The sequence below is a fragment of the Lycium ferocissimum genome, chromosome 12, assembly GCF_029784015.1.
Source record: "Lycium ferocissimum isolate CSIRO_LF1 chromosome 12, AGI_CSIRO_Lferr_CH_V1, whole genome shotgun sequence".
In the NCBI taxonomy this organism is placed as follows: domain Eukaryota; kingdom Viridiplantae; phylum Streptophyta; class Magnoliopsida; order Solanales; family Solanaceae; genus Lycium; species Lycium ferocissimum.
The window spans coordinates 16,782,346-16,806,460 of record NC_081353.1 but is presented as its reverse complement, the minus strand read 5'-3'; the positions used below and the strand labels follow the sequence as shown (position 1 = coordinate 16,806,460).

At 36.1% G+C, this 24,115-nt stretch overlaps 1 protein-coding gene across 2 annotated transcripts; it reads right to left on the bottom strand.

The window, feature by feature from the left end:
* Window positions 1–1,207: 1,207 nt before the first annotated feature.
* LOC132041079 (conserved oligomeric Golgi complex subunit 3) lies at window positions 1,208–21,922 on the bottom strand. Of its 2 annotated transcripts, none has more exons than XM_059431854.1 (25): window positions 21,540–21,922; window positions 20,258–20,339; window positions 20,069–20,178; window positions 17,264–17,308; window positions 17,095–17,169; window positions 16,872–16,967; window positions 16,324–16,401; window positions 15,414–15,499; window positions 15,102–15,168; window positions 14,882–14,944; window positions 14,675–14,776; window positions 14,440–14,544; window positions 14,210–14,302; window positions 13,495–13,583; window positions 11,247–11,466; window positions 9,183–9,269; window positions 8,407–8,523; window positions 8,290–8,322; window positions 8,074–8,160; window positions 7,938–8,000; window positions 6,026–6,142; window positions 3,501–3,593; window positions 2,625–2,747; window positions 2,302–2,402; window positions 1,208–1,736 (listed from the first exon to the last, which is right to left on the bottom strand). In XM_059431854.1, the coding sequence occupies exons 1-25, from the start codon at window positions 21,618–21,620 to the stop codon at window positions 1,604–1,606; spliced, it is 2,346 nt and encodes a 781-aa protein (XP_059287837.1). In that variant the 5' UTR covers window positions 21,621–21,922; the 3' UTR covers window positions 1,208–1,603. The 2 variants fall into 2 exon arrangements, with proteins under 2 accessions (XP_059287837.1, XP_059287838.1); XM_059431855.1 differs by having other exon boundaries at window positions 20,069–20,170; window positions 20,256–20,339; window positions 21,540–21,921.
* Window positions 21,923–24,115: the final 2,193 nt, after the last annotated feature.

Genomic DNA, 24,115 nt, shown 5'->3' with positions numbered 1-24,115 from the left:
GTAAATAAAAGAGCTAGTATTCAACAGTTTTCCCTTTTTCTGGTAGTGGAGAAACGAAAAATTAGATTTTGGGCTAACTGAGTTTTGAGCAATTAAGGGAGGGATTTGGCAGATTGGAGTTCCAAGATCACTTCACTTGCACTACTAGACTAGTTGAATGCTCAAAAATCATGTATCAAAAGGTGGATACACTACCACGACTCTGACTAAATAATTAAATCATTTATTTACTCCCATCAATAATCTTTTCATATTCTGTAATGGTCTCAATAAAACAGTAAATAAAACAAGGAATTTTTGGGACAAATACAACTGAAAAGAAACGACAATAATGAAAATAACTATTCTAGTGGGATGCTATGGAAGAGAGTGTTGATTAAACGTGAATTGATTCTCTGCCTTTTTCATATGCTTCCTTCCCTTATTTTCTCTTGCCTTACCAGCTAATATCTTAACTAATTTTAGAGTTCACGACATATTCCAGAAACCTACGCATCAATTATTATGCTTCAATCATGCTACTAATACATTCTAAATAATTCTATTATAGAACAAATTGCGAAAGAAGATGTCGGCTTTTTTCCTTTTGTGGTTAAATTGTTGCTTGCGTTAACATCCTTTTCTGTGTCAATTAGTGTATTGTCTGCAAAGAGAGTGCCGATCTCCCCGTCCAGGCAAAACTTCTCGATAGGGAATAGCAGAAAATTCCCTCCATTCAATTATGTCGACGCTTATTCCTTAGGGGAAAAAAACTAAGACACCCATTTTCTTTACAGTGAGAAGCTTTTATAGCTATACAAATATTAAGGTGTGCTTAAACACGTTTCAAGACAATCTACACGACAATCAAAGTAAAACGGAGAGTAATAAACCTCACCAAGTTACTAGTTACCACCGCAAATTGAATCGGGCAATTTGCAGGATTGCCCTTCGCCAGGGGTTGTCTTTAATTTTTACCGCTCAAAATGGTGGTCTTTAAATTCTGCCTGTGCATAGGCAGAATTTTGCTGGGTAGATTTGCAAAATTCTGCCTTGCGATTTTTTTTTTTTTTTTTTACTGAGCTGGGGTTCGAACCCACAACCTTGGGGTGTTAGGCGAGGGGTAAAATTTAAAGACCACCAATTTGAAGGGCAAAACTTAAAGACCACCCCAAATAAAGGGCAATCCACGCAAAAAAAAGAATTGAATCATCCTTAGACCCTACTCTCAAACAAAAATTTACCGAGTTAATTAAGTCTCTTGAGAGAGCAATAAAAGTTACAGAATCACAGAAAAACAACGGACACGATTACAAGGTGTACAAGAAGAAATTTGAAATGCCAAATCTGCTACCAATAGCAAAAAGGGTGATGCGTACGATATCTGTTCACAGCCTAAGGGGATCGATGGGAAATTCTGATAAACAAATCCCGAAGCCAACTCTTTAAGTTGTTCCTTCAATCAAGCTTTACATGTATGATCTATAATCAACATAGAACCAATGTACTCATTGCACTAGCGTTACAACTTTCCGCCATGCCAAAAAGTTCCCAGAACCTATACATCGATAAATTCTGGTATCATAGAAGTCGGAGCTGAAGAAAGCACTGCTTTGGGAGCTCATCATAGAAGCTTATCTAGTTTAGCTTCCAAATCCTGTATTGAGACCATCTTGACAAGCTCTTGTCTATCCTCAGGTGTATATTCTTTTTTCAGAAGGGATAGCACTTGAACGTGTGCTTCCAATATATTAGTCCTGCACAAATATGAAAAAAGGACTTAGAATCATTTAAATGATACAAAATAGGTAACTGCATGTTATTACAGAATTTGCAACAACACAAAACGTGACCTTAACCCCAGAATCTAAATGAATGTGTGTTTTTTTATATATTTCCATAATAATTAGGTAATTCTTGTGGAAAGCCAGTCTTCAGTTAAATCATAGGCTGTAGCTTATTGTGACCATAAATACATATTGAAAGAGGAAACAGGGAAAGACATTTCAACAAGTTGTCCGTCATTAGGGAATGAACATAAAAAAGGAGAACTATTATTTCTTGATGTCTGAACAGCATGAATTTGTCAATCTAATTTTGCAAACTTAAACCCCAACAGAGGACACATACACACACAAAGAAGTGATAGGATTAAAAGACGACAAAAAGAAAGTTCAACCCAACAGAAGAAAGGGAAATAAAAAAGAGAGATAGAAAAAGAAAACAGCCATTGTCAATTTCTTTTCCACTTAAGTATAAAGATTTAAAAGATAACAAATTAAACAACTTTTATTATAGATGTAACAGCACAAAAGATCTTACTTAATGGGTTTGAAAAGTATAGCACGTGTCGACGAATTCTGCAGATAGAGCCTCATTTTTACCAATACCATAGGCAAATCTTCATTTATTGCTGTGCTGACCTGTGCCAAATAAATGGATCAGCATGTAAATTGGAAGAGAGGGTAACACTGATTGAATAACGAAAGATCAGTAGGCATGATGTTTGTCAATTAAAAAAAACAGTAGGAAATTGATTGGTTTGGTTATTTTGGTTCATTCAGGCATTTGTCTAAAACAAAATCAGTATTGCACAAATGATTTTTCTTTGATACAACAAAAGATAAGCTTATCTATCTGTTTACCTTCTGAAGAAGCTCGGCAATCTTTTCTGGTGAAGCAAAAGCATGATCCTTGAGTGGCTTTGCAATCCCAGACTCCAGTTTTTGATTTTGACTACCAGACAAAGCAACTTTAACAGCCGTAACCTTTAGACATTTAATACCGAATAGTTAAAATCTTAAAAAGAAGGTTCATAAGGAAATGAACAAATCTGCAAGGTCATAAAAACATCAGATTTCGAGTCTTAGCGCTTTGGCTCATGACCGCATTCAAACCACTGACTAGTGATTATGAGTCCTATTACTATTTCCCATGTCCATCAGTAATACGTCTCAGGTCAAATACCAATGAAATTGATTCACAATAGAGATAGTATGGGGCCATATTGGCTATGCTGGTGGCCATATTTACAGCTTCCAAAAAGGTAAAAGTATGTCCTTGTTCATCTTAGAAGAGGATTTTATGACATAGTAAAGAATCAGCATCATCTAATTAAATAATTGACGGTATTTGTAGCTGGTTACCTAAATTATAGATAATCGGTACTGTTTGTAGCTATTTACCTAAATTATAGATTGCACGTTGGTTTGTTGTTGTGTTATAAATAATATAGTGATGACTATATAAAATTTCAGATAAAAATGTACAAAAGAAGTTGGAAGTATACAAGGAGACGGCAGCTTCTGAGCACTTCAAAGTTAATGAGAACTTGATTAATTATTACACTTATAATTATAATGAAGGAGATGAGTGGGATAGAAAAATGTTCTTTATCATGAGAAGAAAAGGTACCCCGACAGAAATCGTTAATTATTTAAAGAACAAAGTTGGAAACGTTGAAAGACCGCTTCCATAAATAAAGTAAACAACAAAAGACGAAAATAGAAAACATAACTAACCTTTGTCACGAAAGAAAGCAATGGTTCCACAACTAACTTAGTGACTGACATAATGAACTCCTCACAAGTAGTTTTCAGGCTTTTCTCCAGTTCCTGCAGTCAATGAAGTTTTTTACCATAAATTAACCTCTAAAATTGATGTATTCATCACTTATATAGCCATTTATTCCACCCTGCCCCAACTGTTTCCGGTGACGAGGGTTGATAAAGTCACATTTTTCCATGTAAATGTCGATACCCTTGCTTCAGAGAAAAGGAAAAGGGCAAGCAGAAGGTGAAATAAGAAAGTATAACTGGACAAAGAGGAGAATGTAAACCTGTTTTACCACCCTTCCACCTGTACCTAACTTTTAAAACTATGATGACAAAAGAAAAGGAAGGTGCATCAAAATTATTAGCAAATAAGTGGTTTTATTTGCCATAGAACTACGGTGAAGAAAATAAAATTGCCTTAGCAGTACAATTTGGATGGAATACCAGCCCGAAGCCAATTTTAAGACCCTTACATGATCTTAGAATTCACAAATTTGTTGCAACAGATGCATATAGGAATTTCACAGATGGTTATACTGCATATCATAGATAATGTTAATGGAGCTCCGACACCATCTGGTCTGGCGTATATTGATATAATTTATTTGATTTATCCATAAAAAAAAAAAAAAAAAAATTCTATGGACCTCATGGATAACTAAGGAAAATGACAGGAGAAGATACAGGAAAACCAAATAGTAAGAAGAAATGAAACTGAACAGCATCCTACATACACCTAAGACACAATTTCCCAACATAAAAAAACTAAGCACTTGAAATGTCCACAAACAATTAGGAAGACCACCGAAACCCAATTAAACTTAACTAGTAAGGGGTCGTTTGGTTGCTGGTTAGGAAGGGGGTTGTTCATGTATTTAAACTAGCCTCACTAAGGCCTCATTTGTTTTAATTAAGATTAAGATGTGCATTAAGATTTAGATGTTTGAATCTAAATACACATCTGAATCTTAAGATGTTGTATTAGTTGCTTTGCATAAAACTCAGCAAACCAAGTATGGTGTTTGGTTATCATTTTACAATCCCACATAGATAAAATAGGTATTAGTTATGAGTCAATTTATGTGAGGTAGAACTGTGGAAGATGGAACAACTAATATAGGAATTAGTAATATGTAGACAAAAATACCAAAATGACAAATTTACCCTCTATCACTTCACACTTAAATTCAGGGCTTTGGTTGCAGTGCTTTAATTTCACATGTCAACTATATACCTTGCCTTGCCTCATTTTTAAAGATCAAAACATTTTATCATGCATTATAAACAAACATTTCATTGTAAAAATTAAATAATGTATATTAATTTCAAATACAACAAACCAAACATCCAAAGAAATAATTCGTGCATTGTAATCTCGGCATTACTAATCCCTGTATTACTATTACTTGCATAACTCTAACCAACAAGCCAGACGATCCCCAAGGGTTTCTATGGGACAAAAGAGGTCCAAAATGTTTTCACAAAGTCATACATGATACTCGCCTGCTGAATTGGAAGAATCAATAGAAGTCCAGACATCATTAAAACAACCCCTAAAACCCAGAATCAAATAAGATTTCTATACGGAAAAAAAGGACCCTGAATCCCTCCGGTTCAAAAAGAGTGTCCACTTAGCCATTTGCACACCCCTTAAGAAAATACTAACTCCTAAATAAATATATGTAATTCGACTAGACTACCCCTAATTAAATAGGTATTGGGATTTGGTCACTTAACACTTAATAAGGGCAAATCTGCAAAGATAAGGTTAATTCTTTCTTGATTTGGTAAGTGGACACTTTTTTTGAACCAAAAAATAAAGGCTAAGTGGACTCTTTTTTTGAACCAGAGGGAGTACTTGCCTGCTGAATTAGAAGAAACAGTATATTTTGTAGGCTATTTTATCCCGTCAAAAAGGGACTAGAATACAATAACTATATCACCTTATGAGATTTAGTTTTTATCTCAAACATGACCAAGCGCTTCATCTTATAAAAATGTCAATTCCTTTTGTTTAGAAAAAGAATCTGAAGCTGCCAACAGAATCAAATCTTCAATGATGAGCCAATGCTTTGGAGAAGCTCTCAAGCATCATTCCTTTAGCCAAATAAACATGTAAAATGCTTAAAGGATAGTCTACACTCATGAAGTATTTTTTGGGGATTTAAATTTGAAATGAAAGGAAGAGGCTCGAAGATGGAAATCAGGGCTAAAAGGGTTCTCAGATATAAAAAAGGAGTAAGTTACAAAACAGAGTCCCAACAGTGCAAAAATAGGAACGAAGGGAAGATCCCAGTGATATCAGAAGTCCAGAACAAGGGAGCAAAATTTTCTGAGGTGTACATTGATTAATTAAGTGCTAAGAGTCAAACTAAATGCATGATGATTAATCTTTTTTAATGAGATGAGACTGCTAAATAAAAATAACTACAATCCATTGCTACTCAAAGTCACTCAAATGAAAACTGCTGCAAACTAAGTGGAGCAGATACCTTCTTGGCGTCAATTTGACTTTCCAAGACTCTTGGAGATAAAGTTTTAGCTAATGAAGATGATCTCGACCAGTCAAAGATTGATGCCTGACCCCTTAGAATCCGCCTCAGATGCTCCTGGAAATTTATATTTATAACAAATACAAAAGAAAGTTTTACAATCCAACAGTCAATCAAACATTAATATAAAGCTAAGAAATTGGGCACATGTAGCATCAATTTGAAGTCTTAAACTGATGGCTCATTCCACTATAGAGTAGAAGACTTGTCAACGGATTTGATAAGAGATTAGACAATCATTTTTTTACAACTGAGAAATCCCGAAGGTCAGTTACGCACGGTTCGAAGCTCAGTAGGTAATGGCCCTACCCCCTCTACCTTTCTCCACTTAAATACCAGGCAGCTCTAGTCTGCAGCAGGGTTCGAAACCATAATGTGCATCTAACACACACATCACGCAATACGCCTCTTACCATTAGACTAAAACCTTGGAAGCGGGGATTCTATACAATCTTCGTCGTTGTTAGGCTACGATAACCTTTTCTCAGACGCACTGGGATACTTTAACATGCACTCATGGAAGCCTTTGATGAGTTTCACAGTAATGGGGGTTATATACTTGACTCGATCTTGTTTATTTTCACTTCGTTCTTTCGCAAGGAATTGTGGCAGAGATCATTCAGCATCTTGGGTGCAGCATGGATGTTGCTCTCATCTAAGGGGTTTTTTTTTTTTTTTTTTTTTTTTTTTTTTTTTTTTTTATAACCGTGGTGTCCGGACCAGCTTGCGCGCACCTCGACTAATTCCACGAGGTTCCTGCCACTTCCCACCAGCAACAGGTATTAGGTAACTCTATCCACCAAGGCTAAAACAGATGCGAAGAAATCACCTGGTGTTTTTGTCTCCGTTGGGATTTGAACCTGAAACCTCATGATGCTCAACCTACTTCATTGACCACTAAGCCACACCCTTGGGTGCATCTAAGCTTGTTCTTTGCATCAATTGTTGGGTTTGCGAATATACTAGAGTGAACTTTATGGAGAAGAGAATTGTTTGGAATTGATGATGCATTTGGTTGAAGGAAATACGAAATATTATTGGACAAGAATGAGTCTCCAGCTTATGTGCAGGATAGAACAACTCCTTTAGCACGCCAGAGCAAGATCTTTTCTCCAGTTAGCATTATTTGGACTACAGAGAATGTTTTCTTTTAGGTGACAGGATCTTCAGGGAGATCGAAAGGCATCTCCATTTGGACTGGCCTTGTCCTACAACCATTCAATCCCAGCATGTGGTATCTGAGAACTAGTCCTCTACAGCTCTGACATGATATAGCTACAAGTAGACCACCGTCTTCGCGATCCTAGATAGGATCAGATACATGGGATAGTTTGTCACTTCAGCATTCGTACCATTTGTCTCAGAGACAATTTGTGACGGAAGCCGTTTGTAAATTTGACCCCAAATTGACAAAGATTTTGATTGGAAATGACTAATGCTTCAATTTTACTGACAATCAAGGGAAAACTAACTCTAACACACAACTGCCCCTAATGCAGCATTCATCCATGAGCTGTGTCAACCAGAGTTGCCATAAGGATTAAATCACGAAGTTGTGAAGGAAAATGACAACAGTTCCAAACTTGAAAACGGAGATCAAACGGGTTATTTGGTGTGAATTCACTGAAGTCAACTTTCCATTTCTTCTTAATTCCATGAGATGACTTCAGTCTAATATTGCATAGTGGATAGAGTAAAGTCTGCCTTTATAACAAACTAAAAGATACCCAAAAAGAGATTTTTCTCCACTTCAGGATAATGTAATTATCAAAGAAAAATAGATCTGCAGCAGAGAAGTGGTGGACAATGAAGAACTGAATACCAACAGAAATAGTAGATTCTCGATACTCACCAGCAAATGCGAAAAATCAAGCTCCTTGTGTGTGACTGAAAATTCTATGTCAAATGGGGCAATCTGGAAGGCATCTTAAGTTAGAATCCTGCAGTTATGACAAGAACTAGGAATTTCAAAAGCAAGTAAGAGAAACCTGCTCCCTCAGGATGAGTAGATGCTTTATTAGGAAAAGCTGTGCATCCATTGATGACGATCTTTTGCCAATAAGTTTGCTAGCTTTCTGAAGGAATTAAAAGTTTAGCAATAACAAACAGCACTAACAAAAAAATACGACTGATAGAACATTAAAAATTTCACAGCATAATCAACGGAACAGTCAAATACATGAACTTCAACTAAAGAAACTTACTTGAATGGATAACGAGCAAAATTCTACAGCTTCCTGAGAAAGAAAAACAGGAAATAAGGATTCAGAAACATCTGGTAACGATTAGAAGGGGCACTGATAGCAAAAGTAACTGCTTACCTGAGCTAATCCAGTAAAAACAGCTGATTCTAAAGAACAGTACAGTTTTGATAGACATGAGATGGTTTTCTCCAGGGGAGGATACCAAGTTCCGGAAACATCTGGGTTTTGTTCAGTCTGCACCAAATTTGGAATAAGGAAACAGCGAATATGGTGCAAAATAGCAGAAAAGGTAAGGAGACAGATTATGGTGAAAAAGCGCAGAAAAGCATGTTTAACAGCAAAGCCACAGGGAAAATATCTGCGAAAACAAATTCAAGTTACATAAATCAGCATAAACTAACTTATTTTCTTTAAAAGCTTTTTTATTAATATACAGCAGGTCTTTGAAAAGGTCGCTAACCCAGCACACTTGACCAATTCAAAATAAATTGACCAATAAAAAGCTCAATACTAACATAAATCCTAAAACTCTATCTCAAAAGAAAAAAAACTTGAAATACAAATTCCATCAGACCTCTAGTTTTCAATTTTTACACCTTGAAACATTAACATAGCTTGCTTCGCACTGTGCAATAAATATCATCCAACTAGAATCACGGGTCAAGAACAGTCAGTTCACACCCTTAAGCAAGATATTGATTACAGAACCATAATTAGAAAATATATCAAACTGCAACCTCCATAACAGAATGCGAACTTCTCCACCAAAAAATTACAAAGACCAAAATAGAAAAGATGAAGATAAAAGCCATCCTAGCTCTTACTTCCTCTGAAGATATAGGTTACAGAATTCAACTGAATACCCGTCACAGGACAAAAAGTTTGGCACTTACAGATGGTGAATCCAGTTCTGCTGAAACAGATTGCTCCAACTTTTTAGGGTAATCCAGATCCTCGTCTGAAGGAAGGTAATTTGCAATCTGAAAACAAAGCAGGGAAAGAAGGCAGACCAAATCAGTTGTAGACCACTGGTTACTTGTGAGAAAGTTCCGGCACACAGAAACCAAACATACATGTGCACTTCTTACTCCAGTTATCTCAACTTAGATGGTCTAATTTCCTTCTCTTATCAATCCCAACTTATCATATTTCCCTAATCGAGGACATTTTCCATCTCCATTGAAACTCCTACCAACAATAACTACTATGCCTCAGTCCGAACTAGTTGGGGCTGGCTATACGAGTCATCACTAACCATGTTTCCCATTTAAATTCATCTCAAGCGAACATTAGACAACATTGAAGCTCATACCACTTTGTATTATTAATCCAAACAAATGATGCACCGAGTATAAATGAAAGTATGGCAGGAATAAGGAGAAAAGACTAGCTCAGGAACTGAATGAACTCTGGACAAATATCAAATCAACAGTAGCAAAAATAAGGAAAACACCAACATGTTTTCCTCATTATGATGGATAGGCCTCTATTTTTCCTTATATTTGTAAATGAGTGGTGACAGGGAGTTGTGAGGGCTCTTGCTGGGATCTTTTCCCTTTTGGGGCTTTGGGTTTGCATACTTCACTGTGAACCGGATTGTTTGTGCTTTGTTTGTACCTCGGTTGCACAACCTTGGTGCCTTTTTATAAAAAAATTCTTAGCCATCAAAAAAGAGAAAAACTATAATGTACCAAGAACCTTTAAAAATTTCATTTTTCCTTAGTAACTCAACACTAAAATGAAACCAGGTAATTCAGAAAGGGATGGAGTACATACTAGTTTCAAATTACAAAAAGTTGGTCAACATGACATAAACTGGTATAATTCATTCAAGAGCCTCTTGGACTTTTCCAATTGTCAGAAGTCTGCCATAAGCATAGTCCTTCCACAGCACAAGGGCCAACCTTTCAATTAAGTGTCATATCAATCATAAGAAAGAACAGGAAAACTCCAACGGAAAATCCCTCATTTGGCAATTATATTCCAAGGTATATGTCACAACAATGGAAGATAGTGTAGCTAAGAGAACAACAATGTAACAACTCAGCCCCTTATTTTTGGTTAAATCACTCAATTTCATGTTTGGGAACTTTATACAAGTCATATTGAGAAGATTTTATTTTTATGCAGCAGGAAAAAAGGCCTACTTCACCCAGTAACAAATTTTGGCAATATTCATCTATCCATGAGGTTGCTGATTAAGTGGTAAAATCAAGGCAACGGGAAAAGAATAATAAAGAGATTAAAGTGAGTGGCACACAGTGAGGTTGCTGAGATTAAAGTGAGTGGCACACAGTCAGAGGCAAAAGCGGTCTTGGCACAAAGAAGTTAAAGCGCAAATAATAAAGAGATTAAAGTGAGTGGCACACAGTGTTGTCAGAGGCGCAGTTAAAGCGCACTTAAGTCTTGGGTTAAGTGGTAAAATCAAGGCAAGGGGAAAAGAATAATAAAGAGATTAAAGTGAGTGGCACACAGTATTGTCAAAGGCGCGGTTAAAGCACGCTTAAGTCCTGACGCGAGGCTCAAAACATGTTGACCGCTTTGCCTCGCTTAATGCGCGCTCAAGTGTCGTCATCAAGGCTCTAAGACACTTTTCCTAGCCAATGAGCCTCTCCTGAAGAGGCGACACAAAACAATTGATGTCACTTTACTGTAATTTTATTTCAATTTCTTTGTCCATATATTTGTCATTCATACTTGTAATTATTAGTCATGGACTAAACATATATATTTGCATTTTTTTTCTCCATTTGCGCCTTTTTTCATTAAAGGCCTCGCTTTATTTGCCCTTAAATCCTCAACAGACTTTAGAGTTTTTCTTGCGCTTTTCGCTTTTGATAACACTGGTGGAACAATCATATCAGCAAAGTTTCACAAATATGATCTCATATCCGAGTAATAGATAAGCCGCCAAACAGCATTTAAGTAAAATGTCCAAGCAATACTTTGGATGTTACCTCATCACGGATATAGGTGCGAGCACGAAAAGTTAATCGTTCATGAACATCTGCCAGAATCCTGTCCAGCGTTGGACGTAGCCCAGCCAATGACTCCCCCCGTCTGCTCAGTTGTTCTCCTAGAACTTCAACTTTAAGGATATCAACCAGTTCACAAAGAACATCCAGGTTTGTTTCGTGAATAAGTTTAGGACGCAATGTATCATATAGGAAAGTACACCTGAAGTTGGTAGGAATCAAAGGTTCACATTAGAGGCAATTGTAACCTTAAGACACATAAAGCTCAAGTTTACTTATCAAAATAATAAAGCTCAAGTTCCAGCAGCTTCAGGGGCATGTAGATAATACTCTCTGTGTCCCATTTTATGCGACACTTTCCTTTTTAATCCATCCAAAAAAGAGTGACACCTTTTTCTTTCTGGAAACAACTTAACTTTAAACTTCCAATTTTACCATTTAACGACATGATTTATTTATAGTCACACAAGTGTTTATGGCCTGTATTAGAACACAAATTTCAGAAGCCTTTCTTTCGTTCTTTCTTGAACTCCATGCCCAGTCAAACACCATAACATAAAATGGGACGGAGGGAGTATAACGTATCAACTCTTCATTAAACTATTGTAACTGGAACAACCAAGAGATGGGTCAAGAGCATGTGAATTTAGATGCTATGCACAGAATATTCATATCATGTTATGCTGAGATAACAAGGAAATGTAATTGTGCTGGGATGTAAATTCAAATTTATGACTTCTCATGGACTACATAGATTTAAAAATAAAGGCAGCAAAGTAGAGTATAGCTTGAGAATGCACAAGACAGAGAATGAGAATATCTGATTGCATATATCTGCTTAATCATAGAAGGTGGCAAAGAAAAGTAAAGTTATCAAGTGCAGCCAAATAACACGCTCCACTACTTTTTGTATATAAAAGGTAAATTACATGTTCCACTCCTGATTAAAACTTTACCAGTATTTAAAATTTGCCATTAGATTAATTATCAATAATTGTAACTCTTTGCCATTGATATTATCTAATCACATTAACTTAACAAGAAAAACTATAAAAATGATGAACTTAGATGGATAAAAGCGCAAGACTTTTTGTCTCTCTGCCCCATAATCAGGAAGGATGTACATGTATGTTAAAGTAAAAATATCCAGAGAAGTAAAAAAGGAAAATTTATGAACCAAACAAAAGGTGCAGGTGTAATGGACATCTCGCTTCAAATATCACCCATGGGGAGTGACTGGAAGTCCCAGATAGTGAGAGGAGTCAGCAAAGAGGTAATACAAAGCACATCACACGCAGTGATTGACAGGAATTAAGTTTCCTTACCAGCCTACATGATTTTACTTTTCCAGGTATGGAAGACTTCTTTCCCACCTAAACAAGAAATCCCCAAGGGCCAGCTGGCACACGGTTCGAATGTTGGTGGATAATGAGCCGACCCTCTACCCTTCTCCACTTAATAACTGTTCTCGCACATTCTTTATCAAAACAAAACTGTTTTTGAGTAAAAACTTATACTTCTGTTTTTGGAGAATAAGTTAAGGCTTATACTTTGAAGGACCTGGCTTGCCTTGAAATAACTAAAACTTTCACATGTAACCTACACATTTGTGTCTCAAAGATTTAAGGTCATAAAAGAGCAGTTGAAGCAACGCAGGAGCAAATGTTACCACACTAACTTGATATATAAACATAGCACATATCCATAACTGATAGCTGGTGATACCTGCGAATCTAAAGCAGATGGGAAATCTGAGACAGCTCTTTCAAAGGAACAGATAGGCATCCCACAGGAAGGCTTCAAGTTCCAAACTATGAACTAATCTTGTGCTAGCACTAAGATCTAAAACGACAAATACTAAGCTATTGGGGAGCCTCATAGTTCACACTGATTTTTATTAGCACACAAATAATGTCTGAAAACGTTTACACCCATTTACCACTGACAGCAACTCTGGCCTAGGGAGGTTTACGCACTATACAAGCTACTAAACTGACAAAGCCTTACAGGCACAAAAATTGGGCAATGTTGGCTCTCTTGCTTACAAGGCACAAGAAATAACAATAAAGATAATCCAAACCCTCCCACCCACCCCACCCCGCCCAACAAACAAGACAAGAAAAAGAAAAAAGAAGCAAATTACAAAAGAAAAAGGGGGAATGGAAATAAGCAAGCAGCAAAAATGGTTCAAATGCAGAAAGAACCCCACAAGAGAAGTTAGGCAACTCACAGAGGATCTACAAGAGGAGTCAAACTCGAAATGTCTTCTGAAGAAGATGGGAAGAAGTGTTTGAAGAGTTGATGCTCTAGCTGACACACCTGCATTTAAGATGTCAAAGATAAAGTATAGAGAGAGTTATACATCTCAATTTCACCCTAATATGCCTTCAGCAAGAGTTCGTTTGAAGCAGCTTCTGATATCAACTTTGGCAGTAGTGATTCACAGAAAACATAAACAAATTCTGATTCCTTCCTCAAAGAAACCAAGGCTGCAATAGTTTTAGCTCATTTTTACTAAATCCAATTAGAGGAGGTATTTATCTACATTAAGATGAGCTAAACCTTTAAAAGAAAAAGTAAGATGTGGCTCTCTTATTTAGATCCAATTACTTAGAACTTTTTAGAATGAGAACTTTATACTTTGAACTCATCCCGTCAAAAGAAAAATGAATGTGGGTTGCTCATATGACTACGAAGACTGGGAGGTCAACTTTGAATTATGACTTTTCTTCTTCTTCTGATCCCCCTCCCCCCAACCAAAACAAAAAAAAAAAAAAAAAAAAAAAAAAAAAAACCCACCACCACCATCACCATAAAAAGTCCTAGTTTTGTCCTTGAATCTCCTTTTCTCTTTTCCTACTAGAAGAAAATAAAGCAAGATGTAATTATCATATCATTCTCTAGTACAAAATGTTGTAAAGAGTACGGATGTCATTTGAATGTACCTGCATTAAATATGCACATCCAGATCTAGTTAAAGATGACAATGCTTCTTTCCTGGAAAATTCAGAGATCCGCTGTTGCACTATACCTCTTATCTGTATTAAGTGAAACAGAACGAGTACTAAATATAATGACAAAACAAGGAGAAGAAAAGTCATGTATATATAAATAATGATTTTTTTTCAATAAGAAAAGAGTAGCTATAGAACTAAGGGAGCAGCTTACTACTCACCAAGGAAAGACGCTGTTCACAATAGAGTTTGTAGCATTCTTCAAGAAGTTGAATATACTCTTTTCTAGGTGTTCTGCTTTCAATTTCCTCCAAGATAGGCTTAAGCTGCAGGTAACTAAGATCATTTGGTTCATGGATTACACAGTAAAGCTAGTCCTAGTAATACCCCCACTCTCGTACAACAAATTTATAAAGTTCCTATAAATTAAAAAGCAAGGACATATTCCAATGTTACCTCATTTGCTGCAGCCTTGAAGCGTACATATATTATAGATGACTCTATACCCTCGGCAAAAGATGTTTTGCTACCACCACTGCTTCGTATAGCAGCCTGAACCTGATGAAATGGATTTAAATATCTCAGGAGATGCAGCCATTCATCCATTCATCGGCAAGTCAAAGATTGCTGTGCATTTCGCAATGTAACATAAAGCAGATTTACCTGAGAAGAAGTACTTCTAAGAACGGAAAGAACATGAGAGCGAATCATTCCCAGAGCTCGAGACTGGTTACAAGAAGACAAAGGAAAAACAGACAGAGAGAGAAATGGGCAACGATCAGAATTTTTATGTCCAGAATTTCATAAAACCTTGCCAATTTTATAAGAAATGTGATTTCATATTTGCTAGATATATAATGTTGATGCCAATTCTGTTAAGTACCTGAAGTTGTCGAAACTTGACCAAATAAATGCTGCACTCTGCATATTGTGGGTTATTCTCGACATATCTTCAGTGACATACAGGACAAACACAATGGTTATTTGAGCTCTTATGCAAAGATTTACAGACTTAATTTAACAGGACTTAATCTTGATAAAAGAATTTACATCTCTAGAGAAAACTGTGAAATCTAGACTTGTCCACATGGTAAACTTCACAAATAACCAAAAAAAGGAATGGATAATACATCATCACAGTGGCTCTAATATTCATAGATTTCAATGCACTAATATGAGATGTAATGTCACTTACGTTATGCACTCATCAAGTCTTTTAAGCAATGGAAGAAAATTTGAACTCCCAACGCTCATGCTAGGAGAATAAAAAGTGGTCGCAACCTGCAAACAGGAGAGCAAGACAACCATGAGGAGTTAAAGCGGGGGAAAAAAAAAAAAAAGAACACTGGGCACTTTGACATTTAGAAAAGTTAAAAAAGAAAAAGAAGAGCAAGATCTAGGAGAGAAAATTGAACACAAGATACATCAAAGCTGATAGAATGCAAATGCCCAATCAGATGTAATTCAACAGAAAAACAATTATTAGAAATTTTTTTGGCTAATGGTCGTGATTAAATCGAAAATCTCTATGGTGGAGAGTGAAAAAGCTACTCCTTTGAAGGGCATTTAAACAAGGATCTAATTCTCAATCTCACAAGTGAAAAAGTTTTCCTTAAGAAACAACCAAGCACATAAATGGGAGAGACGAGTTAAACAAGAGATGAGATAACAACCACCTTAAAGAAATAACTTGCTAAAATTCCAAAAGCACTAGATTTGTAAAGCCAAGAAAGAATTAACTTTGGGATGACTCATTTATAATATGAGGAAGAAAACGATCTAGAATCAAAGCTTAATTTACAAAGGATGAAGCCCTCCACCCTCCGGTGTGTGGGTGTGGAAAAAATCTAATTAAAAAACATGAATCTCTTGAGAAAGAAAGCTCTCTCATTTCTTAAAGCTGTTTTTCCATAGTTCAAACTCTTAGTTAGATATGTTACCTCACTAATGTATTAAAGCATAACATATACAGATGGCATGAATTCTCTCAAAATAAAGCTGATGCAGAACCATACCCAATTCAGCATAGGCATAGATAGACACTAGTGCATAAGGCACTGAATAACAAAGGAATATCATCAACATAAATGGCAGTCGGACCTTACATTCTCCAATTCATCAAAGTAGTTGAGCTTATTGTGAAGTGATTCTGCAAACTCAATTAATTTCTGCTTCTCCAAAAGCTGCAAATAAAAAAGAAATTACACAAGAAGATTATTCAATGACTTCATGTTGTTAATTCTTGCCTCTTTACCTGTACATCAAATGTCCATTAATGTTAGACACTGACAGGGAGACTTCCAAATTTTAAATGACAACCACTGGACAATGCAAAGACGGAACATTGACATGAATTACAACTAGATAATGCTTTATGCCAAACAGAAACTTCAGCTAGAAGAAATTGAAACATTTGGCAACTATTAAAGACATCATAGACTTTATCCATCAATATAGTAGATTGGAAGTGAAGACTTTCATCACCATAGATTAAGGCAAAACAATGTCTATTAAAAAATAAATTCCGTCAATTACAAGCCTATCCTCTTATCATGCAATTAATCGTTCCTCAAACTTTTTAAAAAAATAAAACAGTAAAGGACAATGTATAGCTAAAGTAACCACAGATGCTAAGAGAAATGGGTTGACACACCAGTCTATCACACGCATCATGAAGGGTTCTAGTCTTTGTTGCCACTGCTTGGTGCTGCAATTGCAGCTCATTGAATAAGTCAAGTGTTTCATCCACCTGCAAGAGAGCCATTTTCAAGGGCAAGGGCATGTCGAAACTTGAAAGCAAGCATAGAATAAATGAACAGCAACAACAAAAAGGCCTAAGAGAAGAGTGAAACAGCATTCTTTTCTTCTCACAGTACCTGGTGAAGTATACTATCGCAGGTCTGAATCTGCTCTGTTAAGGTGTTGACATAATGCTGATATTTTTCTTCAGTCTAAGCACAGAAAGAAAGCATATGTAATTTTGTAAATGCGTCAACTTGTAACTTTTGGAAGAACAGAAGACATATAAACAAGCTAAAGACTAACCTCTGATTTCATGGCTGCTTCAAGATCCGCAAACCACTTGTAAAACTGTATCAACAAAACAGCACAAAGGGGGAAGAGGAAAATCATATCAAGTTCAAGTAGCAATAGAGAAAAGGTAAACTTAAGATGCTATTTCTATCATCATTTACAGAGCTCAACTGAGCATATTCAATATTCAAGGCAGTGTTATCAAAAGCGCAAAAAAGCTCTAAGGTTAGCTGGGGCTTTAAGCGCAAAGCGCAAATAAAGTGTGGGCTTTAATGAAAAAGGCGCAATGGTGCAAAAATACAAATATATATATATGTTTAGTCCAACACTAATAATAATAAGCATGAATAACAAATATATGGACAAAGAAATTGTATAAACATTACAATAAACTGAAATATCAATTATCTAGTGTCATCTCTTCAAGAGAACAAATATATGGACAAAGAAATTGTACAAACATTACAATAAACTGAAATATCAATTATCTAGTGTCATCTCTTCAAGAGAGGCTCATTGGCAAGGAAAAGTATGTCTTAGAACCTTGATGATGACACTAAAGCACAAATAAAGCGAGGCGAAGCGCTCAACATGTTTTGAGCCTCGCTTTAGGGCTTAAGCGCGCCTTTGACAACACTGATTCAAGGATAGATACAAGAATGCAACATAAAGGTTGCCATGGAAAAAAATTTAGAAAACTAAAGCTCCTAGTGGCTTGCTTCTGCTGGAGAGTGACATATGAGGCAATACTAACAGAGCAATTCCTTCAAGAAAGAGGCCTGAATATAGACATAAATACTGCCCAATGCCCATGAAAGTGCTACGTGTGAAATGGAGGCCGAGGATGTTAATTAACTCCTACAACACTGCCCAATAGCCTCAGAGTTGTGACAGTTACTTTTACATTTTTGAAGTAAAGAGGATCGTGCCAAGACCTGTGAATTACTTTGATTCTGCTTAACCAGAAAAGGTGTGGAAAAAGCAAAGATCCACATATGGGAAGCCGTATTCACCATGTGACTAGCTGAGGGGCTTCACAATAAAGAGAAGAAGATGTGAGCACGGGATGTAGCTCCATGCAGTGCTTTGGAAGGAAAGAAGTAGGAGGTCTTTTGAAGGGGGTGGATTTTGAACAGTTGAGAAATAACCTCCTATAGTTAATCTTTTGTGCACCCACAAGGTTCTTGTGTGTATAAATTATTGGATGCCTTTGATAGAGAACCTTTTTTTGTGATAAGGTAAATAATTTTATAATGATCGGAAAATCTCTTTACCCAAAGGCAGAACAAAACAAAAGGAGAGAAAGAAAAGATCTTCTAGGGCTCTCTCTCTCTCTCTCTCTCTCTCTCTCTTTTCTTTTGATAAGGTAAAGGTATCTTCTAGGGCTATCTCTATCATTTCACATGCATGCAGATTAAGAATCGAAAACATACTCCATGGGCATGGATAGTTGAAGGCCAACACTAAAGTTCAAATAGGGCGGAGAGTTCTAGAACAAATTGCTTTGCATGTCTTTTCTCATATTTAGACATAAATACTCCTCCACTCAAGCAGGCCAGGTTTAATTATTTGATAAGATAAAGGTATCTTCTAGGGCTATATCTATCATTTCACATGCGTGCAGATTAAGAATCGAAAACATACTCCATGGGCATGGATAGTTGAAGGCCAGCACTAAAGTTCAAATAGGGAGGACAGTTCTAGAACAAATTGCTGTGTCTTTCTCATATTTAGACATAAATAAATACTCCGCTCAAGCACGTGGGTCAAGGCCATAAGCAGCCACTACAGTCATCTTCCCTGAACACATCACGTGCAATATAGGTACTTCTAACCCAGAAGACATTTGAGTATCACTGTCATTTCTCACTAAATGTCATTGCCCGGCATAAGGTGTTTCCTCTCTCCAGTAAATTACAATCATCAGGACAAAAATGAGAGGCATATTCTCTAGCAAACCAAAACATGGATGGGGCCTTTTAGCAAACAATTATCAGGCATTCTGTTCAACTCATTGATTTAGCTGTTATCTTATTCAAAAAAAAAAAAAATAGCAGTTATGTGTGGCTGATCAGTCAGTGAGTATAACACACTACAACTCCTAGTCTTGCACAAATATAACTCCATATTTTAGCATTGATTGCTCTAAACGCACATATAAATAGCTTATCATGGTTATAAGATGTTAGTATTAGTTTTGATTCATTATGTGGGAAAACAGAAGAGACCAACAACCATTTATTTTTGCATTGCAGCTTCACAACACAAATTTGGGCCATCTTTCTTAGTCTCACAGAAACAAAGTGGACCATGCCTGAACATACTGCAGATCTGCTAAGTTGTTGGATTAGAAGAGGGGGAAGTAAGAGTCAGAAGGCATGGTGGAGGATAATCCCACACTGCATATGGTGGACAGTGGAAAGAAAGGAATAGTAGAAATTTTGAAGATAGGTCCAATTCCATTCAGAAGGTTAAGTGGAATTGTATTGTATCTTTTTATTTCTGGTGTAAAGAAAAAGATATAGAGGAAACAGAACAGTTGGTAGAATTATTAGCATCTCTGTAAATATTTCTCTCTTTGTTTTTCTTTTAAAGGTCCCCAGCATCTCCATAATGCTGAAGAATACCAATTACCATTTTCCAAAAAAAAAAAAATTAATTTTGATTCCTTTCCAACATTTAGCTGATCATGCAAACTTTTTTAATAAGGGAATAAATCATTCTCGGCCCCTCATTTGAAATATGGAATATTAAGATTTACAACCCGGAAATGAAAAAATAAAAGGCGTTCAATTAAACATTGTAGAAGTAACTCACCTGATTTGTATTCACTAGGACTGCTTCAATGGCCCCTGACTCCTCCAGAGAACTGAGCTTTGTTGAGACAGAGAGACTATTATCCTGTCCAGAAACTTGATCCTGCAACATAAAATAATAACATATTTCAGGTAATTGAATTTGTGATAGATGGTATTCTGAAACCAACCAAGAAGGAAAAATTCACCAAATTGGATGGGAAAGGTCTCTCAGCAACTGCATGGGAAAGTGCCTGTATGGCTGCTTGTTGTTGCTCTGTTAACGGAGCATTCTGTAAGAAAAAAATTACCAAAAGTCATTGAAGATATGAACATCAAGCCACTAATGCTGATTTAGTTAATCAAAAGGAAAAACTTTCAATAGACATGAAACACACACATATAGTACTTACAAACAATATAATTTGGCAACGCAAAAAAAAAAAAAAAATCAAATCCAGGATGGAGGCAATCATCCAAATGGTGATTTTCCAATAGCAATTGCAAGAATAAGCTAAAACAAAAAGAATATAAAGAAACAGTGTCACATTACAATGAGGATAAAACATGAAAAGATAGTTGGACTAAGAACATGTGACACAATTACCAGCTGCTAAAGCTTGCCAAGTTGCCATTGAAAAGAAGCAAAAAACACGGATTTGGAATCAAATGAGACGGCTTTATCACACACAGAAACAATTTTGATCCCCTTTTCTTTCTCCTTTTTTTTAAATCAGTAAAAAGTTAGTAAATTTTATTTAAAAGTGAGACAAAGTAGAAAGATTTGCTGGAAATGATTCTCTAAAGCAGTAAGGAATCCAAGAAGTCCAGCAATACATCAATGCCAATAGCAAATATTTGATCCCCTTTCCGAACAACAAACAACAACATACCCAATGTAATCCCACAAATGGGGTCTGGGGAGGGTAAGATGTACACAAACTTTACCCCTGCCTTTGTGGGGGTAGAGAGGTTGTTTCCGATATACTCTCGGCTCAAAATAAAAATAGGACAGCAAAATAATAAGATACTCCCTCCGGATCAAAAAGAGTGTCTACTCAACCTTTTTTTTCTTGAGTTAAAAAGAGTGTCCACTTATCAAATCAAGAATGAATTAACCTTATTTTTCCAGATTTACCACTATTAAGTGTTATGTGATCAAATCACAATACCTATTTAATGAGGAGCAGTTTAGTCAAATTACCTATTTTTTTGTCTAGGAGTTAGTATTTTCTGCAAAGGGCTAAGTGGACACTCTTGTTGATCGAGAGGGAGTACAAAACAAATGCAACAACAGATAAGAATACACATTGAAGAATAAGCAATAACAAAGTATTAGTAGTAGTAGAAAGGAATACAGATTGATCCCCTTTCCAATCAACAATTTACAATTCATTAATTTCGGGATAGAATCAGAGATCTACGAAATCTGGTAAGATCTAGAGAATTAGCCTTAAATTAGAGAAAATGGGAGATAGAATGAGAGTGTTCACCTGTTCCCAATTAGAAGCGAAATTGTAGCCTTTCGAAATTGCTTCCGACTTTGGAACACCGCCTCTTGTCACCGTCGCCATGACTTTACTTCTTTGCCTCAACAGAAACGAATGCTTTTCCCACTACTTTACAATTCTCTTTCTGTTTTTTGAATAAATTTACTAGTCAATTACTGATAACTTCCAGCATTTTCAATTATAAGGAGCGGACAATGAAGAAAAAAGATGATGGTGGTTACTTCAAATGGAACCAACTTCGACTTCTCAGCTTTACTTGTCCAAGTTGAAAATGAATGAAACTTGGAGATCTGAAATGATCCTATGGTTTTGGGTTTTCTCCTTACACACCTGCTTCTCATATGACCATTCCGTTAAACTTACACTAACGGCGTTTATGTTCAATTTAACATACACCAAAAGCATTCAATACTCTTCATATTTAAATGGGAAAAGGCTCAAAAATATACAAATATACCCCTATCTTAACCAAAATACACAAAATAATTTGATTTCATTTTTAAACTCACTTCATTTAAACTCGACCCAGTTAAATAGAAAACTATATGGGCCACCCGCTCCTATGCCTAGTGGCTCCAAATATAGGATTCACGAACAAGTTGGTCGCATATGGATTTTTATGTAGTTGGTCGAGTTTAAAAATGAAATCGGGTTATTTTAGGGGATTTGGAAATTTTCGTTAAGATAGGAGTATATTTGAAAACTATAACGACGGAACGGATATTTTTTACTCAAATTTATAACGGAGGATATTTTTAGCCTTTTTCTCAAAGTAGATGGACATTTTTGACCCTTTCCCCTCCGTAGTAAGTAAATTTTCATGGACTAAAGAGTATATTTAATGGATAATTTTATCCCTACCTTAAACATAAAGAACCATATGTCATTTTCTCTCGTTCTTTTTTTTAACCCGTGGTCAGATAAGTTTTTTTTTTTTTTTTTTTTTTTTGGAAAGGAAAGAGGATTTAATAAGGTGCCTTAAGTAATAAAAAAAGTATTTTAATTAATTTAAATTTTTTAAACATCAAATTTTGTCTTTTCCAAAATCTTACATACTTGTTTTGTTGGTTAAAAGACGATAATATTAATAATTAAGCGAATTAAAAAGGTACAGGGCAATCACACTGGACCAATAAGTTATGTGTTCCGGAGTCAAGTAGACAATTACTATTACGTGCAAAAATATGTTATCTAAATGTTTCTGTTTCCTAATTGTGGCTTAGTGTTGGCACCCAAGCTCCCTCGCAGCAACTTGAATTCAGATAAAATGGCATCATAAGATAAATTACCATTATTTGAAAACAAAAATTAGTAATTTCTTTATTTTCCACCGACCACCTAATATTATATCCCTGCACACCTTCCACCCATTCAGGATGCACTTCCAGGTATTGAATTTGTGACTGTTGTTAGAGCTTCGAGCACTACATTATTCGAAAATAAGAACAGAAGCCCAGAGATGCTTTGGGTTTGGTAGTCTCCATGCCAGGCTGGCATGTAATGCATGGTCTTTAACCTTTTTTTTTTTTTTGAATACTTAATCCTCCCTCTTTTTTGAAACGCGTAAATATGCCATATTTGGGTCTTTCTTTTGGTCGTAGTTGTCCCGAATGAAATTACGTTGGATTTTATAGATGTTGTTCGTATGGCAATTTTGTCACTGATAGCAGGGAGAGAAAAATGAAAGGTTATTTTGTCATAATGCTTAGATGAGCGTATTATATATTTCAAAAAGGTCAAACTCGGTGGTAGCCCTTTGTGGTCGTCAAGATTTTTCACTTAGACACCTCAACTAAACATTGTATCATTTAGACACTTGTGGTAGGGCCCGACTGTGTCATTTAGACACTTTTCGCTAACTTGGCAACTTGCGTGGTTTTCACAAAAAACAGGCGCGTGAAAAGCCCAAAAAACCTCTCATTTTTTTTTCTTTTTATTTCTTCTTCTTCATTCTTTTTCTCTACCATCACCAATATGTTGATGCCGATATTTCTATCGGAAAAAGCAAAAAATACGCTATTAATTCAACTTTATTCTCTCTCTCTCTCTCTCACACACACACACACATATTAAATAGAAAGAAAATCAAAAGGGCTCATTGAAAAAAAGAAAAATCAGATCCGCATTTCAAATAATTTTCCGGCGAAACTCCATTTTTCCGGCAAGATAGTTAGAAGCACTTCTTCGCCATCAGTCCAAGCTGGAGGGAGTAAATCTTCGATTTTGTTAATTACTACTAAAAAAAAAGGTAACATTTCAACAAAACACAAGGAAAAAATTACTAGTATCCCGTCAACTCACCCTATCCACCAGCGACCGCCGACCTTCACCCGTTGCCATCCCACACTTCATCTTCTTCAATTGGGTGCTAGTTTGGATTGATACAGAGAGATACCAACTCCATTTCCATTTGATCCCACACATTTTCACTGCTATCGTCGAGGAACGCCAAATACAAATTGGAAATGGAGCATACACAATGGTTGCATCTTTGGAACCAACAGCTTCAATATGTTTTTAATGCACCAGTCAATCATGCACCACTTCGGTAGGATGAC

Bases quoted from the DNA above. Each gene is read 5' to 3' on its own strand.
- LOC132041079 (XM_059431854.1), bottom strand. From the start codon at position 21,620: ATGGCGACGGTGACAAGAGGCGGTGTTCCAAAGTCGGAAGCAATTTCG. The intron at 16,402-16,871 runs GTGTGTCAACCC...TTTTATTTGCAG, and splicing joins ATGATGCGTGTGATAGACTG to CTTTTGGAGAAGCAGAAATT. The intron at 2,748-3,500 runs GTTAGTTATGTT...AAATGTCTAAAG, and splicing joins TGCTTTCTTTCGTGACAAAG to GTTACGGCTGTTAAAGTTGC.